Source organism: Panulirus ornatus, chromosome 65 (genome assembly GCF_036320965.1).
Source record: "Panulirus ornatus isolate Po-2019 chromosome 65, ASM3632096v1, whole genome shotgun sequence".
NCBI lineage: Eukaryota > Metazoa > Arthropoda > Malacostraca > Decapoda > Palinuridae > Panulirus > Panulirus ornatus.
Window position 1 is genome coordinate 4914017 of NC_092288.1, and position 20984 is coordinate 4935000.

At 47.5% G+C, this 20984-nt stretch overlaps 2 protein-coding genes across 3 annotated transcripts in view; one reads left to right on the forward strand and one right to left on the reverse strand.

Moving 5' to 3' along the window:
• LOC139746658 (alpha-(1,3)-fucosyltransferase C-like) overlaps positions 1-20984 on the reverse strand; it is a 249044-nt gene that overhangs the window by 84640 nt on the left and 143420 nt on the right. The gene's annotated exons all lie outside the window — the stretch shown is intronic.
• Positions 1-20984, forward strand: part of LOC139746657 (prostaglandin E2 receptor EP4 subtype-like) — a 102522-nt gene that overhangs the window by 53716 nt on the left and 27822 nt on the right. Inside the window, exons 1-4 of one of the 2 annotated variants that reach the window (XM_071658098.1) lie at positions 2912-3046; positions 11252-11960; positions 12489-12655; positions 14384-14529. In XM_071658098.1, coding sequence (XP_071514199.1) covers positions 11714-11960; positions 12489-12655; positions 14384-14529 — 560 coding nt within the window. In that variant the 5' untranslated portion in view covers positions 2912-3046; positions 11252-11713. Of the gene's footprint in view, positions 1-2911; positions 3047-11251; positions 11961-12488; positions 12656-14383; positions 14530-20984 lie in introns of those variants that run through there. The other variant, XM_071658095.1, reaches the window with a different exon arrangement.

The following is a 20984-nucleotide window of genomic DNA, read 5'->3' on the forward strand; positions in this document are numbered from 1 at the left end:
CAGCACACAAGCAGGTAACAAACAGTGCAGAAGTTAGAGTGATATTATGTGCGTTGTGTGTGTGTGTGTGTGTGAGAGAGAGAGAGAGAGAGAGAGAGAGAGAGAGAGAGAGAGAGAGAGAGAGAGAGAGAGAGAGAGAGAGAGAGAGAGGGAGAGTTGACAAGGCAGATTGCTTTCGATTGAACTTGGTCTACGAGGAATGTACGAGAGACTAGACTAGGATTCCCTCCTCCTCCTCTCTCCCCCTGGCTGGGTGAGGACGTAGCTGTGCTCCCTATAAGGACGGATCAAACCCCCCCCAGCACAAGCCCTTGTAGCTCCTATGAATAGATATACATCTGAGACGTGACCATGTTCTCCCATCTAGCATACCGAGTATCACAAGACGTTTCCACGAAAGGTTACTTTTAAGAAATACATTTGTTCCTACCCCATCTGGAGATGCTGCTCGGGGAAGAATAGACGAGACAGAACAGAATCTCGAGGGGGAAAAGCAGCAGACAATAATCGACCAAAAGATATAGGAAGGATAGGAAAGAAATTTGAAAACGAGTTTGTAAAACAAGAGAGCTGAAGTCCCTGACTCAGGAGGACCCCATATATCACATTGGAGAGAGTGTTTCTGTTAGATCTCATCTCCACGGAAGCTATACGGGTGATCAGGGAGAGGACAGTATGTTTATAGTGCTTGAGAAAATTACGAAATTATTCAAATTCAGAGATTCCTCAGTAATAAAGGTCAAGGAAATAGGGCGTGTTAGCTGTCCTCCCTCTCTAAGGTGACACATAACCAGTGGATGTTAAGAAGGTGGGGAAGAGCTGGTCTTGAGAACGAAACGAAAAAAGACAAGCAAACACAATCAGAAGGTCTGAGGCGCACTTCTTCACGACATGAAGGTGGAATACTGTCCGACCCGAATGTTTCGTTCGTCTCCACTGTGAAGAATTTCCTTTGGATTCTACGATAAATGAATCTTAAAAGGATCTTAGGATGAGTCAGAGGTACATCGGAAGGAGATGAAATGTCGAAATCATCCACACTAAAATGAAAAGAGAGAGAGTTGGACATTTATGGCTTCACAAGGAGTAAAGTTAAGCAAATTTGTTTTCAGGACAGAAAACGGGAGCGGAGGATCTACAATAGTTGTCAGCGTTATCCCTGGTTAAGGGCCCGAGAGATCTGTCAATAGGAGGAAGACAGAGACACTGATAATGAAGGTTCTATGATTTTGCTGCGAACGACCCATCGTGCGACAACTGACGACCGTATTGGCACTACTTCTAACACAGCTTCCCTCCTCAGTGGTACGACCAACGACCCCCGGGTACTACAACAAACGACCCCTCTCACTACGACCGTCACAGTTCCCTCCTCAGTGCTGCTGATGACGGCCATTAGTGCTGTGACTGAGGTTCCAACACCCGCACCTGTTGCATCCTCTCTCCCAGACGCGCGGGTGGTGGACACTGTGGCCAAGTGTGGTAGATCATGTACCACGCCCGTCCTGCTTCACACTCCTTCCCCCACCTGTGTCTCCTGAAGGTGGTCCTCGAAGTAACCTCTCACGTACAGTGTTCCCCTCCGACTCGAAGTAGCTGTACCTGGCCCTGGGACTCCTCATACCCTACTCGAAGGAGCTGTTCCTGGTCCTGGGACTTCTCACCCCTCATACTCGAAGTGGCTGTGTCTGGCAGACAGACACACACGACCGAAGGAGGAACAGGATTCAACAGTTTGAGGTCCTTGCCAAAGGAGACACAGAGAACTGCTGGAGGAGGTCTGGAGGAGTTCAAGAAACACGTTAGGAGAATCGTGTTGAATCAGCCACGGAAAGGCCATTACTCTTACCCAAACTGGACCAACAGACGAAGAAAAGGAAACAAGATAATGACATATAGATTCCCAGGAGACCCAAGAGAGGACGCAAGGCATAAAAGAGTTCCTCGAAGCCAGAGGACAATACTGAAGAGGAAAGTAAGATGAGAAAGTGAGGCAAGAACAGTAGACGTTGCGATGTGCGGGAGAGAGAGAGAGAGAGAGAGAGAGAGAGAGAGAGAGAGAGAGAGAGAGAGAGAGAGAGAGAGAGAGATCCATTTCTTCAGCGGGAAAGTTGCCATCGAGTGCACGGACCAGACTGGGCGAAGAGAGAACAAACGCCACTCCTACGAGGAGAAAGAAAAACGAAAAATGTAAGTCAAAATTACAAGGATAGAGAGAACGGGTCGCCATGGGTGTGATGGTCACTCAGTCTATGTACAAATAGGCAATAAAATACACACACACACACACACACACACACACACACACACACACAGGTGGTAAGTAACGTGGGAGCAGCTTGGAAACAATTACTATGGGAGGGGCGTCAGTTCACCTTCGCCAGGAGGACTGACAGGAAGTGTCGTCATCCGTCAGTGTCTTTTTATTTTTTTATAGTAACGTATCAGCTGGAAGACGTCAGCGTTATCCTTGAACTTCTTTATGCACGACGGATAACGACCCTTTGATCACACGGCGGTACGACCTTTGAGCACGACCGTAGTACGATCCTTGAGCACGATGGTACGACCCATTGGCATGGTTTTTGACCTGATCTGACCCTTTAGTATCGGGGTCAAAGAGCCTAGGCTAATCGCACCGTCGTGCTCGAGGGTCGTACTATCGTCGTGCTCGAGGGTCGTACGACCGCCGTGCTCGAGGGTCGTACGACCGTCGTGCTCAGCGAGGATGCTGCAGAGCGTCCGACACGTTGGGGGGAGAGAGGGGGGGAAGAGAAAGGGGATGGAGGGAGGAGGGAATGGAGGAGTGATGGCTAGTGCAGGGGGAGGGAAGGAGGAGGAGGAGGAGGAGGAGGAGGAGTTGTTAAGGCTAGAGTGTGTGTGTGTGTGTGTGTGTGTGTGTGTGTGTGTGTGGTGAGGTGCGGGCGTGCTGGAGTGAGGCAAGGCTGGGCAGTCGCCAGCCTGGGTCGGTGCCGTTCGCTCGTGTGTGTGTGTGTGTGTGTGGATCACCACCTCCCCAGCGACTTACTCTGTGACGCACCGCCTGGTGAGTGTTGACCACCCCCCAACCCACATCCATGGTGCCTCCTGCCACCACTACACACACACACACACACACAGGCTGCCAACACACGCATGGTGCCCGTCTCAACGTCCTGACTGCCACCACACATGGTGCCTGCCACCAAATGGTGTCTGTCACCTCACGCTGCCTGCCACCACGTGTTGTACCCAACTGCATAGTGCCTGACACCACACGCTGTATGCCACCGGACTCTGCCTGCCACCACACGCTGTATGACACCACATGTTGCTTGACATCACGAGCTTCATATCACCACATGGTGCTTGCCACCACACGCTCTATGTCACCATATCGTGCCTGACACCACGCGCTCTATGCCACCACGTGCTGCCTTCCACCACACGCTCTATGCCACCACGTGCTGCCTGCCACCACACGCTCTATGCCACCACGTGCTGCCTTCCACCACACGCTCTATGCCACCACGTGCTGCCTGCCACCACATGCTGCCTTCCACCACACGCTCTATGCCACCACGTGCTGCCTGCCACCACATGCTCTATGCCACCACGTGCTGCCTGCCACCACACGTTGTATGCCATAATATCATGCCTGACATCACGCCCTCTGTGCCACCACATAGTGCATGCCAACGCATAGGGCCAGCCACCACACTCCGCTAAAGTATTCGTGACAAGTTAACCTTTCAAGGATACGACGGGCGTAACCCACAATGCACCAGTTTGACGCCAAGATGCTACGTTGGAACTGTTTAATGACTCGGTTGGCCGGTTTATCAGACGACCAATAGCGGCTCCAAGAACTTCGAATCTCTCTCTGCACATCTTCTCCAGTGTGTATAGCCCCCTGCGTCAGTCAGTGGTGGAGCCTATATAGTGGGGTTGGAATCCTTTAAGTTGACTTGCAGTGGTAAGGTCTTGGAGTTTGATACAGTGGCTTTAGTGGTACACAGAGAGATACCCGACTCTATGTGTACCGTGACGTCCCACAAGGGTACAGTGGTGTCCCCCTTCTGTGTAACGTGATGTCCCACTATGGTACACTAGTGTCCCTTCTGTGTACCGTGGCCTACAACTAGGGTACACTGGTGTCCCCCTCTGTGTACCGTGACGTCCCACTAGGGTACAGTGTTACTCTGTACCGTAACGTACAGGTACAGTGGTACCACTCCACGTGTACCGGTGATCACACACACTCGGCGCCGTTGTGACCCCACCTTCAAAAGCAAGATAACAACCCCTTCCACACGGTGTTGTACGGCCACAGGATAACTTAGGTCAAACCACCTGTTCAGGGTAGTTAGGATAAGCCAGAGGGCTTCGTGAAGCCCTGGTTGATGAGTGAAGTTCATAACGTCACTGAAATAACTTCAAAGGATGATAAAGACCTGATGAAAACAACTTAAACTCTAAATTTTGAGGTAACTGATTCAAGTGATTGACCCCGAGGAAGGAAGATTATAAGGTATATCTGGACTTGACTAGACTCATCCAGTATGACTGGACTCTTCCAGCACTCTTATCTTATGTGAAAATAACTTCGTCAGTAATCCAAGTTAGTTTCCTGTTGACTTGCTAAGTCAGATAACATTACTCCTTTTTTATCACAGTGACCTTTACAGAATAAGTGTGATACGCAGGACAGGATGGCACTTCAACCCTTCCACTATACTATTTTAGCGGCTTAGTTACGGAACTGGGCCCATTAACAACCCTAATTTGACCTCTCTAATATACTTCATTACAACCATTTAAGTCTATCAGTTAGGCATTTGTCTCTGACCACTTCTGATATAAGAACCGAACCCTTTAAGTCCTTAATGATTCAATAAACTCCATCATTTCGTAAACGTAGCCCTTTTCAGTACCTAAACTTAACCCTTTCAGTAGAACTTAATCCCTTTTGAGGAGTGTAACTCGAGTCTCTTTACGAGGCGAACTTAACCTCTTTAACTACAGCAACTTAACACCTTCAGTACGAGAAGTCAACTTGTTCAGTACACGATATTAACTCCTCCAGTACCTGGACTTAACCCTCCAAGGAATGACATTGGTTCCAATAATGTGAGGGCCGTTCCCTCTCGCTGCCAATAAGGAACTGAGGAACTCTTCTGAAAACATGGCCGATGACTCTGGTGTGTGGGAGATGGCGTTGGTCAGCAAAAATGTATGTGTGTCACGGGTGTTAAAGTTAACAGACAGAACACATGAGTCAAACATAACAGAACAGGTCAGTCATTCGATAAACAGGGATACAAAGAGGAGGACAGACATACAGACGGTGATGAACAGAGAACCGGACACACATACAGACAGCAGTACAAAGACACGCACAGACGTACAGGCATAGATCCGGAGACAAAGAGACAGAGACAAATAGGCAGACAGACATACAGACACACCAGAATCTCCCCATCTACATTCACCCAACCTATAAAGCGAAAAGGTTAAACGTTTATTGTATAATTCGGAGCCACAGACACACTCCAGAAACACCACTGTATGTGCAAGACAGCTGCCATTAAAAGGTATTTACCATCAAAAAGGCATTAGAAATGTTGGTATATTTCTTACTAAAAGTATCTGGGGGGTAAAAGCCTTTTATAATGTTTAAATCCTATTAAAATTCCTTCATGATCATGATCGTAGAATTGAAACTTTCTCTCCCTACTTTACCTCGGGTCTTCGAACGATCCAATCCTCCTGAGTTAGATCTACACCTCTAAGGGGAACACGAGACAAGAGGTAATTCTATGAATGGCAACAAATGGTGTTTTCTTACGAAGTGTATTCGAGGGTAGAGGGAAGCCTGTGTAGCGTCAATATCCTCCTTCGAGATAAGATCTCTTCGGTTTTAGCAGCTGCTGCGTCTTGGAGCTTAGAACTGTAGCTGCCTACGATCATACAAACCAGTATAAACAACTGTAGCTGCCTACGATCATACAAATCAGTTTGTACTGTGAGACACAATTTGGCCAGGATGTACCGTTCAACAGAAGACAGTCATCTAACAGGAACGGAATGTGATGTTCTGATTATTGATTCCACAGGAACACTGTTAGGGGAATGTAACACTGTCTCCTTTTCTCGTCATTTTGATGTTCTTTACGGTGTCATATGGCATTTCTGGACTCTCTCTCTCTCTCTCTCTCTCTCTCTCTCTCTCTCTCTCTCTCTCTCTCTCTCTCTCTTCCTCCGGTGGGTGGGAGAGGGGAAAGAGAGAGAGAAGGGATGGGTCAAGGAAGGGAAAATGGGGAGGACAGAGGACACTCCGGAGTGTCCAGATGTGTGGAGCAGGTCTATTGAAGTGAATGGTTTGCCGATGATTCATTTGTGGTGCTACATGGGTCAAGGAAGGGAAAATGGGGAGGACAGAGGACACTCCGGAGTGTCCAGATGTGTGGAGCAGGTCTATTGAAGTGAATGGCTTGCCGATGATTCATTTGTGGTGCCTGTACCCCAGGCATACTGTGTGTGTGTGTGTGTGTGTGTGTGTGTGTGTGTGTGTGTGTGTGTGTGTGTGTGTGCGCGTGTGTGTGTGTGTCTAGAAGGAAGTGGGAAAGTTGGGCCAAGAACTGTTCATTGTGTGTGTGTGTGGTGATGGATGATAAGTGGCGTAACCCTCTGGGTTCTGAGGTCCTCTGACTTCTGAGAGTCTTCGGGAGGGTATGCGGTGATGGGGGTGGGTGGGTGGTGATGGGGGTGATGGGGTTACATACTTCTAACGTCTCTTGGCGTTCTCTCTCTCTCTCTCTCTCTCTCTCTCTCTCTCTCTCTCTCTCTATATATATATATATATATATATATATATATATATACATATATATATATATTCCTATGAGTCCACGGGGAAGTGAAACGCGATAAGTTCTCAAGTGCACTTTCGTGTAATAATCACATTATCAGGAGAGACACAAGAAAGAAATGCAACAGTTCAGCTGATATACAACGAAGAGACGGAGCTAGGACGCCATATATATATATATATATATATATATATATATATATATATATATATATATATATATATATATATATATATATATTTTCATTCCATAATATTTCGAGCAACGAAAAATCACATTATAGCTCGCAGTCTGTCTAGACTACAGCAGGAATCTAAGAACGCCCACAATCCGACCACTGTTTTCAACGCCGATCATGGAATTTTGAAAACCAGAGCGTTCAGTATTCCAGGCCCATCCTGGAAGCGTCATGATGGCCTTTAAGTTCCAGGGAGGAAGATCTTTCCTTGTCCGACAAGGTCACTCTACCTCAGAAACTGAGATCAACCAATCACAGTCTTAATGAATTGACGTCACACGTAATGACTTAATGGAAGCCCCTGATTGGTCAGACGCCAAGCTTACGTACTGCTTGGAGCAACGAGAAGTGTAAATGAATGGAATGGTAACGAAAATTTTATTCTGTATTTTTCTAGTTTTTTTTTTTATCTCATTTCAATACTGCTTCATACTTTGTGTATAACTCTAACATTTATTCATTATTCTGTAATTCATATTTTGTATCGTATATATCTTCATCTATTCCTTGCCCCGTGACGAAAACTCGTAGATTCGCGTCAGTAATGTTTGTATGATTCAGTTTCACGATTTTCATCATCTATCCTTTCTCTTTCTTCATCCTCTTCTTACGTTCTGGATGATCTTGCTCTCTATATACGTTGTCTGGGAGTCGAACTCTGTACGTTGATAGTCTCGATCGAAGCCTCTAAAACTTTGGAACCATGGAATAGAATGATTCTTTTCTTGTGTCTAAATTCGGAGCCAGACGCGTGAGAGATTTGGAACACATCCTGGATCTCTCCTCTCTTGTTTTTTCCTTTTGTCTGTCTGTCTGTCTATCTGTCTGTCTGTCTGTCTGTCTGTGAAGTTATGCACCTCCTTCCCTGTTGGTGAGGCAGACGCTGAGTGCGGGCCAGTGGGTCGTGGTGAGCGGAGACTCGAGTCAAATCCGTGAAACACTAGGCTGCAGACAGCACCTCATCTCCGTCCAATGGCGGCCGTAGGTCGCTCCCACCCTCCGCCATCTCAGATAAACCGCCAATTTCCCGTTTATCTCACTGACTGAAATTCCAAGAGGGGAAAAATCCTCCGCCCACCAAGCCAGGCCGGAGCCATGGTTCTCTAACTGTGAGGACGCGTCGCAAAGATGGCCCGACGACGTCTCCAGCAGGAGGAGGAGCAGAAGAGGAGGAGGAGGAGGAAGAAGAAGACTCTAGAGCCCAGGCTTCAACTCCGGTGATCAACCCTCCCTCGTCAGGAGGGACTCTGACCCAGGTGGCGGAGGCGTCGGCCAACCGTCTTAAAGACATGGGATCGGTTCCCCAGAGTCTCAGCGCTGGAAGGCAGACACCATCGCCTGGAATCCTGCTGGAACGGGAGGAACAAACCTTCCATTTCCTCCTATGTAGATGAACGTTTCAAATCTTAATTGGTGATTGAGCGTATGTTTAAACTAAGGCTGTTACGGCCTCGTGATGCTGGCAGTGTAATTTGTATGATGATGACAAATGGCCCAAGTGAATGGATGAACCATCCACGTACTTATGATTCCAGTAAGGTCATGACGTCATAGATCCCCTGAATGCTATGGGGATGGAACATGGGAATAACCACCCTAATGTTATAGGTTTACGACACACCAACTTCCTCCAGTGCCGTGAGGACACGACACAACAACCAAGTTCATATTCCATCCACTTAGGGTATCAGTATTGCCATCTAAGCCTGACGAACAATCCCATGCAATGTCTTTAGGGGAAAAAGTTTCAGCAGGACCTTCACTGCTGAAGACTGTAGTGATGCCAAACACCACCAGGTGTTTGGGGGTGAGGTCAGCCCATAGCACTGGGTGAGGAGGAAGGCAGGACCAATGGCAGCCAACTTGGCACACTGAGGCCAGTGACCCCTTACTAAGGTGTGGCTCATCCATCCCATAATTTAGCATACAAAATAAAGGGGTATCGTGTCCTACTGACCTGGCTACACTGGTGAGAAATGACGCGTATTGTTAATGTTAAACAGAAGTGTGTGTGTGAGCAAGCGAGCGAGCGAGCGAGCGAGAGAGAGAGAGAGAGAGAGAGAGAGAGAGAGAGAGAGAGAGAGAGAGAGAGAGAGAGAGAGAGACAGAGAGAGAGTGTTGCTCCAGGTCGTGTGTAATCACTAGGACACTGGCGGGCCCTTTGTGGTGTGATCTTACCCGGGTCGAGATCCGGCCCCTCCCCTCCTTTGCTATCACGTTTCCCTATGAAGGTGGGACACAGGAGGTAGTTTACAATTGATCTATTCCTGGTCAGTCGTCTAGTTTCTGACGCCATCTCGTTAAGGCCAACACGTACTTGAAACACACACACACACACACACACACACACACACACACGGACGGCCAATTAAGCTTCCCTGTAGCATAATTGAAGAAACAAATGTAGTGAGAATCCTGGTGTTACGGAAGCCATTAGACAATAATTACCTCCATTAATTTTTGCCTTAATAATGGCATGTTGTGAAGATGGCTGGAGGCCGGTAGCTAAGTGGTGTCCCGTGTGTGTGTGTGTGTGTGTGTGTGTAATTGGTCCGGTGATCCGGTAGGTGGAACTCATCCGGATCACGAGCGTTTAACAACAGCTGGTTAGCTAAACGACCAATTTCTTCTCAAGTCTTTTTCGTGAGAGAGAGAGAGAGAGAGAGAGAGAGAGAGAGAGAGAGAGAGAGAGAGAGAGAGAGAGAGAGAGAGAGAGAGAGAGAGAGAGAGAGAGAGAGAGAGAGAGAGAGAGAGAGAGTAAGCACCCATAACACCATTTCTCTAAATTGTAGTCTCAATTATCGACTAATTGAGAAGTCGTTACCGTAATTATTGCTGGAAGTGTGTGTGTGGAAAGCGAGATAAGCATAGAACGACTGATATATATAAAGTAGGGGATGATGAGTCAGTGGTGTGATTAAGTACAGACTTAAGAGTGTCTTAAGTGTATCCTATAGATGTGCAGTGTACGGCGACACACTTAAGTGTGAGTGCACAGCGAGGCACAACTGTGAGGTCCACTGTTGCAGTTATGAGGCGAGGCTTGTGATGTATGAGGTAAATCGTGTGATTTACGGGGTCAATGGAGTGTGATTTACGGGGTCAATTGTGTGATTTACGGGGTCAATGTTGAGTGATTTACGGGGTCAATTGTGTGATTTACGGGGTCAATGGTGTGTTTTACGAGGTTCACTGTGTGATTTACGGGGTTAAAAGTGTTATCTATGAGGCTCAATTGTGTGATTTACGGGGTTAAAAGCGTGATTTATGATGTCAAACGTACGAGTTACGGGGTCAATTGTGTGATTTACGAGGTCAAACATGTGATTTATACGATATTTCGAGGTCATAACATCGCTGGCAGTAGAGGCAAGTGGCTGGATACGAGAACCGACTGAACATTCAAGTGTTAAGTAATACGTGTTCACGTGACGTCCCTAAGCCAAGTCGAAGACGCCACACTTGCGTAAAGTGATGTCCTACGCCATACCTTAAGATGTCATACTGGCGTAAAGTGACGTCATACGCTAACCCAATCCCCTCCTCTCTCTCTCTCTCTCTCACCCTTGTAACGCGACGGATCAAATGGCTTCCGCCCGATGCCAACTTCCCTGAAGTTTCTCTCTCTGTCTCTCTCATGGTGAATGGCGTCTTTACACACCTACCGTGTTATCAGCTCCCGGCCAGCCTGGCGCCTCGAACTGGGAAAACTCTTTCCCATGTCTTATATATATATATATATATATATATATATATATATATATATATATATACATATAAATTCTTTTATACTTGACAGCCGTTTCCCAGCGAGGTAACGCCAGGAATAAACGAAGAAAGGCATCATCCAGTCACATCCATTCTCTCTAGTTGTCATGTGTAATGCACCGAAACCACAGCTCCCTATCCGCAACCAGGTCCCACAGATCTCTTTCCATGGTTTACCCCAGACGCTTCACACGCCCCAGTTCAAACCACTGACAGCACGTCGATCCCTACATACCACATCGTTCCAATTCACTCTATCCCGTGCAGACCTTTCACCCTCCTGCATGTTCAGGCCCCGATCAATCAAAAGCTTTTCAATCGACATTATTCTTTCTCTTGATAAGATCTATTTTACTGTATACTTGGTAATCAATGCATCTTTTATCTCTTCCAGGATGACAATCGTCAGCAGTGTATCCTAGGACACACAAGGACCCGGAGGAAGGGAATTGACGAAAAAAGATTTGAGTCGAGTGAAGTTAGACGAACCTCTTTCGGAACTAATGAAGCCCAGCGAAACCGTGTACTGAGCCTTCTGAAACTGAAGCGGAATCGCTCGGTGAAACTAGAGAAACGTGTTTCGGAACTACTAAAGCGAAGCGGAACTGTCGAGTGAGCTATCTGAAACTGAAACAGAACAACCGAGTGAATCCTGACGAACCTCTTTCGGAACTAGAGGCGAAACGGAATAGCTGGTTGTATCCACTGAAACTACAACAGAACCATTGAGTGAACCCAGATGAACCAGTCTCGGAACATCTGAGACGAAACGGAGTCGGACCCAGCAAAAGCCTTGAGGTAAACCACCAACGTCTGGCGAGACCTGCCTGCCTGCCTGCCTGCCTGGCTACTGACGATGCTGTCGCCCACTACCACCGAGGTGCCGGATATCCTGGCCACGACGGAGAGGTCCCTGATGGCACCTCCCTGTCAGGAGGACCCACTGGCCATGTCTACGGCGGTGGCAGCAGCCGTGGCCACCACCACCACCACCATGTCCACTCTGGACACGTGCCTGGAGGCCAACTGTACGACGGTCCTCGCTTCGCGGCCCGGGGCCACCATCGTCTCCCCGCTACTGCTGGGCATCGCTGGGGTCACTGGTGGGTCTCAACCTCCTGCTTATCTTATCTCCTCCACCCCCAAACCCCACCATTTTCTCTCTCTCTCTCTCTCTCTCTCCCTCTCTCTCTCTCTCTCTCTCTCTCTCTCTCTCTCTCTCTCTCTCTCTCTCTCTCTCCTTATTACGTAATTATTCAGACCATAACTTTGCACGGTTTGTCATTATGCCTCGATGAGTATCATACTGTGTTTCATACTAACTATGCAGGGGCTAAGCGAGTATCATACTGAGTGATGTTCATTCAGGGTATGATGAAAATTACGTTATGTTTGATATTCATTCAGGGGCCTGGGTAAACACTGTGCTTTAAGCCATGCTCATTCAGGGGCCTGGGTAAACACTGTGCTTTATGCCACGCTCACTCAGGGGCCTGGATAAGTATCATACTGTAACATGCTCACTCATGGGCCTGGGTGAGCATAATGCTGCGTATCATTCTCATTTAGGGGCCTGGGTGAGAGTCGAACATAGGATCTAAGCCGTCCATGTCTCCCTTCCTCCCCGGTAGGCCAGGTGTGGGCGCTCTGCTACCTGCATGGCAGCGCCAGGAGACACAACGCCCGCACCGTTTTCTACATGTTCCTGTGTACGCTCATCTGGACGGACCTGCTGGGCAAGATGCTCACTACCCCGCCCGCCGTCATCTCCTACACCGCCCAGGGCTGGGTGGGCGGGGTTAGTACCATCCTGTATGTTTACATTCCCACTGTGGTAGGGTACAGCCTCGTATGCTCCATCAGGGGCGAGTTTGACAACTCTTTGCATGTTACAGGCGATTTAGGATGGTGTAAGTACTGTATTTTCATTCATATTTGTTCCTTTTTATGTACTATTGATCCGTGGCGGGATAATGCTGTACTCCATGCCTTATTTCATCGAGGTAAAGGGGACTCCTGACCTCTATTTTATGCTTACTATAGGGCCAGATGACTATTTGCATATTATGCTCATTCAAGGGCGCAGAGTAATACTGTCCAGCATGTTATGCTTACTGCAGGGCCAGGTGAGTGTTGTCTTGTAAATTACGCTTGGTCAGGGGAAGTGGAGGCAGCAATCCCTGCGTGTCATGCTTGATCTAGCGTTTTATGCTCGTGCGAGGGTTAAAACACCACTACTACAAATAATAATAATGATAATAACAATAATAATATCAATAATAATAATAATAATAATAATAATAATAATAATAATAATAATAATAAATGACAATTTCACGTAAATTATGCTTACACATGAGCAATGATAGAACGAAAGGCGAGCCCACATGTAGTGCTTACTCAGGGGCACTGCTTATTTCCATGCATACTTGCAGTCAGCAAAAGACTCGTTTGGAAATTACATTCACAAGAGATTCTAATATAATTTCCCGCATGACCGTTGCTTACAAGCGGAATGGTAATGTAATGCATTGAGGGTAATCCTCGCTCAGTGGCTCCGACGGCGGATTTTCATAATATGCTCGGTCAGGGCGACACATATGTTCTTTTACGCTCGGTATGGGGCATGACTTTTATTACGCTCGGTCAGGAGGAGGCACTTGTTCTAATGCTTCCTCCCGGACGGGGTAAGACATTAAGGGTAATCAGGTCTCAGCGGTGGGCCGCTGGTACAGGCGACAGTGGAGATTTTTTTGAGAGAAATATGTGATAATTTCTACGTACTTCATTTTGCATGAGGGCGAGTCCAACGCTCGCTCCTGGGGTTGGAAAGGAGGACTTGGGAGAGGAAACACTGGCATTATGCTCGCTGAGGGAGACCGTGGGGCTAAATAGAGAGACGCAGTTGTTCAAAATCAAAATTCGCTCAAAGTGTTGCATTTTTTCTTGAATTCCCAGGATAGAGGAAGTGATCCTATTAATCACACATGATCTGTATATGATAACAGCGAGTCGGCGTTATTAATCGAGTTATTTACCGTTTGTTAAGAGAGCCATAGATATGAAGTCTCGCTTCAGCGTTTCGAAGCGGATGATGACCCCCCCCTCTCAAGACAGGCCATCCCAGGGGCGACTGTATGAACGAACCTTGCGAACCACACGATCGTCGCGGTACGAAGCCTCGAACTCTATACACTCGAGGTCGTTTCGCAATGGTAAAGGTGTGGTGTTGATAGATGTGATGGGTGTAGATTGGTGGTGGTAATAGATGTGAGGGTGTAGACTGGTGGTGATAGATGTGAGGGGTGTAGACTGGTGGTGGTGATAGATGTGAGGGTGTAGATTGGTGGTGGTGACAGAGGTGAGGGGGTGTAGATTGGTGGGGGTGATAGAGGTGAGGGGGTGTAGACTGGTGATGGTGATAGATGTGAGGGGGTGTAGCCTGGTAGTGGTGATAGATGTGAGGAGGTGTAGACTGGTGATGGTGACAGATGTAGACTAATGGTTCGCTCCTCACCCCCTGCAGGAGGCTATGTGTGACTACCATGGCTTCGTCATGGTGCTCTTCTCCATGCTGACCCACTTCACCGTCTCCGCCATGGCCGTGGAGAGGTTCCTGGGCATCTGCCATGGGTATTTCTACAGCAGGAACGTCACTACCTCGCGTTGTAGGTGAGTAACACCTTCCACTGAACTCAACTACGACAGGAAGTCAGACGCCTTTGAATGTCGTAAGATAAATAATAACTGCCTTTTTCTGTTTCTTTTTTTTTTTATAACGGGATGCTAAGAGTTGCTTGTGAACCGACTGCCATCTCCAGGACTCGATTCTGGGGGCAGGCCCGTGCGTGGTTCATGGTCAGCAACGCTAGCCACCACACCACGGAAGCTCTCCTGTGATACATAGTTTGTCATGGAAGAGTGAGACTCAGTGGTTTCTATAGACCATCACTTTACCATCCCTCTCTCTGTCGGGAGAGTCCACTCACACAACACGGGAGAGTCCACTCACACAACACAGGAGGGTCCACTCACACAACACGGGAGCGTCCACTCACACAACACGGGAGCGTCCACTCACACAACACGGGAGCGTCCACTCACACAACACAGGAGGGTCCACTCACACAACACGGGAGCGTCCACTCACACAACACAGGAGGGTCCACTCACACAACACGGGAGCGTCCACTCACACAACACGGGAGGGTCCATTCGCACAACACGGGAGGGTCCACTCACACAACACGGGAGCGTCCACTCACACATCACGGGAGGGTCCACTCACACATCATGGGAGCGTCCACTCACACAACACGGGAGCGTCCACTCACACATCATGGGAGCGTCCACTCACACATCATGGGAGCGTCCACTCACACATCATGGGAGCGTCCACTCACACATCATGGGAGCGTCCACTCACACAACACGGGAGGGTCCACTCACACATCACGGGAGGGTCCACTCACACAACACGGGAGGGTCCACTCACACATCACGGGAGGGTCCACTCACACAACACGGGAGGGTCCACTCACACATCACGGGAGGGTCCACAGACACACACACACATACAGTGACAACAATGGAAAGACTTCATTTACTCAGTTCCCGCAAATCAATTTCAGCCAACTGCCCCCCTCCCCCCTCCCCCCGTATCCAATCTTGTTTCACTATTGTCATTCTGGTCCGGGAGGGGGGGGGCAGGTGGGGGGGGAAGGTATGTGGAGTACACGTTCCCAATTGGTGATGGTGGTCGGCGGAGAGAGAGAGAGAGAGAGAGAGAGAGAGAGAGAGAGAGAGAGAGAGAGAGAGAGAGAGAGAGAGAGAGAGAGAGAATTTTACAAGGTCATGGAACTGGTCTTTGCTGTTTGTTGATCTCATTCATCTTGTCCGCCTTAGTATATTGCTTAACGTAAACATCTAAACTTCATATTTTTTTTTGTACAAAACACACACACACACACACACACACACACACACACACACACACACACAGAGTGATATTCAAATGAAGGCTTGAGATTCTTGGAAATCTATCTTCTGTCGGTATGTATTTTGAGATAAATTAGTTACGACAAGTGTAACTACAGTATATGTTCACGATTAATGATGGTTTATGTATGTTACTGATATATATATATATATATATATATATATATATATATATATATATATATATATATATATATATATATATATATATAAGACCATCAGGTCTTTTTATGTGCCCTTCCTCATCACATAACCTAGTCAAAGACCATCAGGTCTACTATCACTTGTCCTTTATATGTACAGTCGTCCCCGATCGGGTAACACCATCACAGACCATCAGGTCTTCTGCTGTTATCTGGTTAACCCATGTGCCTCCGTTTCCCAGCTGCTCACACACACCCACCTCCCTCCCCAGGTAGTGTTAATGGCGAGAATTTCTCTATCAGTCGAATCAGGGGAGCCGGGCAGGTCGTCCTTGTAGGGGGAGTAAATAGTGAATCAGACTTGATGGGACGAACCATTAAGTCTGATGGGGATCGCCGGTGTAGGGCTGCCGGCCAGGTAGCTGTGCCATCAACACCATCAACCATACAGAGATCCAGTCGATTCGATGCGTCTTTGTTTTTCCTCTGACGTCTGGGATGGGGTATCCCATCCTCGCTAGGATAGGCTCAGCGCTTCGACAAGGAGGGATGGGATCCGAACCTCATGTCTTCAAGAAATGACATGATCACAGACCTATACAAACGCCAATGAGAAACTGTTGATCATGTAACGCATCATTATTCACAAAATGCTGTTATATTCTTCCTTTCTTTTCCTGGATCTTATTCTTATACACTACGAGAAAATTAAAAAAAATATCCACCAGGCGACGATGAAAGACATGACGCCATCAAGTTCCGAACACGTTCGTGAGACGTGGGTTCACATGCCAAAGGTAATCGCTGTTGCAGCAGACGAGTCAGTCATCTCTTCCCCCATCTGGCGGGGTACAGGTGAACCTCATACGTACAAAATCGTATTTAAAAGCTACATGCGACGCCAATACTCGCACATCCGCACAAAATCGTATTTCATAGCTACATGCGACGTCAAGTTCTCGTAGCAACACCATGAGATGATCTACCGCTCACTTGACATGCCGTCGTTTATCTTCCAAAACCATTTTTGTGTTGTTTTATACAATCTCCTGCAACCAACAGCTTTAAAACGTGCATCTCCCTCCATCTCCTCTTTCCCCAGGGCCTTGCTGCCGTACGAGATTTTGGGTGGCCCAACGGTCTTGTGCTTACTTACTGGCCATTCATCGCTGCCGGACGTATGACGAAAGTCACGCCGTTGTGATGGATGGGCGTACGTCTGCCCATGTACACACACACACACACACACACACACACAATCATCTACTTTACAACTGGCCGGATATATGCCCTCTATATCAAACCAATTAACAAAAAAAAAAAAAATATGTTGGTAACTGCCTTAACCATTTATTTTTTTTCCGTTAGCAACAATACCATAGCTGTAACTTACGATCTAATTTCCTGGCTATGTTCCACTGCTGTCCTATCAATACACGCCCATCCCCCTCTTCCTATCGCCTGGCCTTCTGGCTAAATATGTATCGTTTATAAAGCTGAGTTGCATCCGCCATGAGCTCCGGCCTCCGCCGCCCAGCGGTCGACGCTGGAACCACCCGGCGGGTCGGAGTCACGAAGCCGTTTTCTATTTCGCCGTTTTTGTTTTACATTTTCTTCCATAACCGCCAACAGCTGAATTAAGGCCCTTCACGTCGAACTTCAGTGATTCTGTGATTTAGTAACACAGCAGTGACTTACGTATCGCTGTTTATTTGGTTGAATCAATGTCTTTGTAAACGTGGTGTTGGGTGGTGGGTCTGTGGTCGCCTAGAGGCCAGCGAAATAAGGGGGTTTGACGGGGTTTTGTTGGTGAGGGTTGGGATGGGGTTGGAGGCGTCCCTTACGTGGGGTTAGGAGGGGGGAAGGGGATGTTGGCGTTGGTGGTGGAGCATGATTTATATTCGTAATTTCCCTGGTCACACTGCTCAGATTACGAGAGTAAATAACCTTGAAAAATATTGTTCGGAGATGAGTCATGGGGTCTGAGACGTCGCTTCAGTAAACAAATTACTGTTTACGTTGTGACACTGATGAGAATCTTGTTAAAACTTAGACCTTCATGAACATTTCACGTCATTTATCCTTTAATGTTAAGATTCGTATCGCGTATTTCCAAGAATCTTATAAAAATCGAGGTTTTTTTAATTCTTGTTTTATGGAAGTGCTCACCAAAATTGCATTCCTGGCATATTTTCTTTCCTCCCTGCTGAGCAACCACCTTCATATATTCCTCTCAAGAGAAATCTCATTCAATATTTTTCTCTCCGTGTGAACTGCACCTGCTATTAATAGCCCCGTCCATTACGTTGTTCAGTCCATAACTACCTACCTCCTCCACCCCCGGGGGACTGGGGTGTTGATAACTTGGTGATGTCGTCATTTGATTACATTTCTGAGTTCAACAATTACCTTAAGTGCTTCTGTATTGCCTCCTCGCCCGCCGGCCCACCTCTCCGGCCCTGGGGTTATATTCGTTGCTGTAGATAACACGTAATGTTATGGTTCACTACGAAGCTGACGACTTGCAAAGTCTTCTATGTTATTCATCCTCCCGCTTTCGCAAGATGTTCACCAGGTTTCGTACACCATATTGCCAATCCTTCCCCCACTGCTGCCCAACCTATAGTTATGGCTGTTCACTCCACTCTACAACCTCCCCATTACTGAGCACTTCCTCCTACCGTCCACCTCCCTACAATTAAGGTTGATTGTACTACGTGAACGCAAGGGTAGTATTCCCGCCTCTTTATATCTGCTTTTAGTCATCACAGTTATACATCGAGCAACCAGGAACTCTGCCCAAGTTCAGTACGACAAATGGAGTTGTCAGTTCTTAAATCTGGAGTGGGACGAGCGTAGAGTGAGGCCGTGCTTGGTGTCCCACCTCAAGCGACCGGCCTCACACTGGGGGCAACATCTTACCTCCAGCACCCCCCCTCCCCCCAGGTCTCACAAGGGGGGGGAGAAGAGGGGGGGCAGGACCTCCTCACCTCCACTATCTGCCTCATTGGAGGTGTTCTCAGTGTATCACCTGAAGATAACTTCTTCGACTGATAGATATAATTCTCTCTCTCTCTCTCTCTCTCTCTCTCTCTCTCTCTCTCTCTCTCTCTGCCACAGCTGCCCCTCTCGTCACGCCCCCTGACACTAACGCCTTGCTTCGGTGGGGGTAGGGGCTATCACACGCGTGTCTAGGGGTCGTTTAAAACGGGTCGTTTAAAACGGGATATTTGATACTTTATTGTGTGTCCTGGCCAAGGTATGTGACTCGGTCGTCCATGAGATACGCTGAAATTACGAATATTTTCGCTACGGAGGAACAAGCGACCCAGCGCTGTGTGCCCCCTAGTAAGTCTTGCCTTACTCACCTCTTTAGGACATTCATTTTATTCATTAAAAGATAAGGACGTCAGGTCATGGCCGTGTCCTGTGTCCTAACGGAGGTAAAATAAGAGAAACGTATTTCATAATCGTTGGGGTGGTGGTGTATGGGGAAGGTGTGTGTGTGTGTGTGTTGTGTGTGTGTGTGTGTGTAGGTGTCGTGTCGTGTCAAGCTAAAATCAGGAAGGCTTGGCAACGACAGACGATGACGTGAGCAAGATGGCGTAGGTAAACAGAACGTGACGTGTCCGGGTGGGCGGGGCCTTGCTGGACAGTCTGTCAACATGGACAGCTTGGACACAGCGCTGTGGGCCAATTAAGGGAGGGAAATTTTAGTACAGCGTATTTCAATTCCACCTCTGTGTCTGTAGGGGAAAAGGTTGATTTCATTTCTTGATTTTCTAGAATTTCAGGAAAAAAAACAAAATGTTTATATATAGATAATCGAGAGCATAAATCGTCCCTTTCATTGGACCAAAATTCGTCCAAGTGGCTTTGAGTCTATTTCTAAAGTCGTCAAAATCGTCCTGAAGTCATAAGGTCGTCCTTGGGCCTTGAGTCATCGTACTCATGACGACCATACTCATGAAAATGAGGGTTTCAGAACCGACCTTTCATGTCCCATGAGACTGCACAGTGGCAACCATGAACTGGTGAACTGCACAGTGGCAACCATGAACTGGTGAACTGCACAGTGGCAACCATGAACTGGTGAACTGCTTTGGGTCAAGTGGTCAAGTCGTTGATCTTTGAGGAAGTCCAGCACCACGACCGGAAGGGGGCTTTCGGTCAACGACCGCTCACACTGTCTGCGGGAAAGGTGTCGTTGTGTGATCGTCTCTATCATGAGTAGAATTCATGAGTACGGAAGGTAACAATGAGTCATGAGATGATGAACATGGGAAAGTTCTTCCAGCCACCTGCTATGAGGCAGGTGATGAGTGATGGGTAAATGAACAATATATTCGTGTTCAGATATACCGTCGTGCACCTAAATGTGTCGATCCGACTTGTTCAAAATGTCGTACCGTCGTGCTCAAGGGATCGCACCGTTGTACTCGAGCATGAGTCACTAATCATGTGATTACCCTTACTAATCACATTGATTAGTCTCAGGTCATTATCAACCAATCACCATTCAAATCAAAATTACAACCCCATGAAAAAAAAGTGAGTCTTTTTACAAATTGTCAGAGAATAAAATGTGTTTTTCTCTGTTCACTTTCAGTTATAACTGTGGCCTATTTATATATGTGGGTCTCATGGGGGTCCACTTTTCAGTGCGAAGTGGATCCCAAGGGGGGCCCACACCAGTGTGAAACAGGTCCCTTGGAATCCACACGTGTGTGAAGAGGACCCCCACACCTCACTGTATAGGACCCCCTTCCCTCCCTAACCCCACCCACACAGACAGACAAGACACACACACACACACACACACACACACACACACACACACACACACACACACACACATATCATGGACAGGAAATACCCTCAATCCTCTAAGAAATCATATAAATCATTTCGTTAACCGTAAAAGGCAAACAAAGGCCACATTCGCTCTGAAATTACGTGACCACAAGGTCATTAAATGTCAAAAAA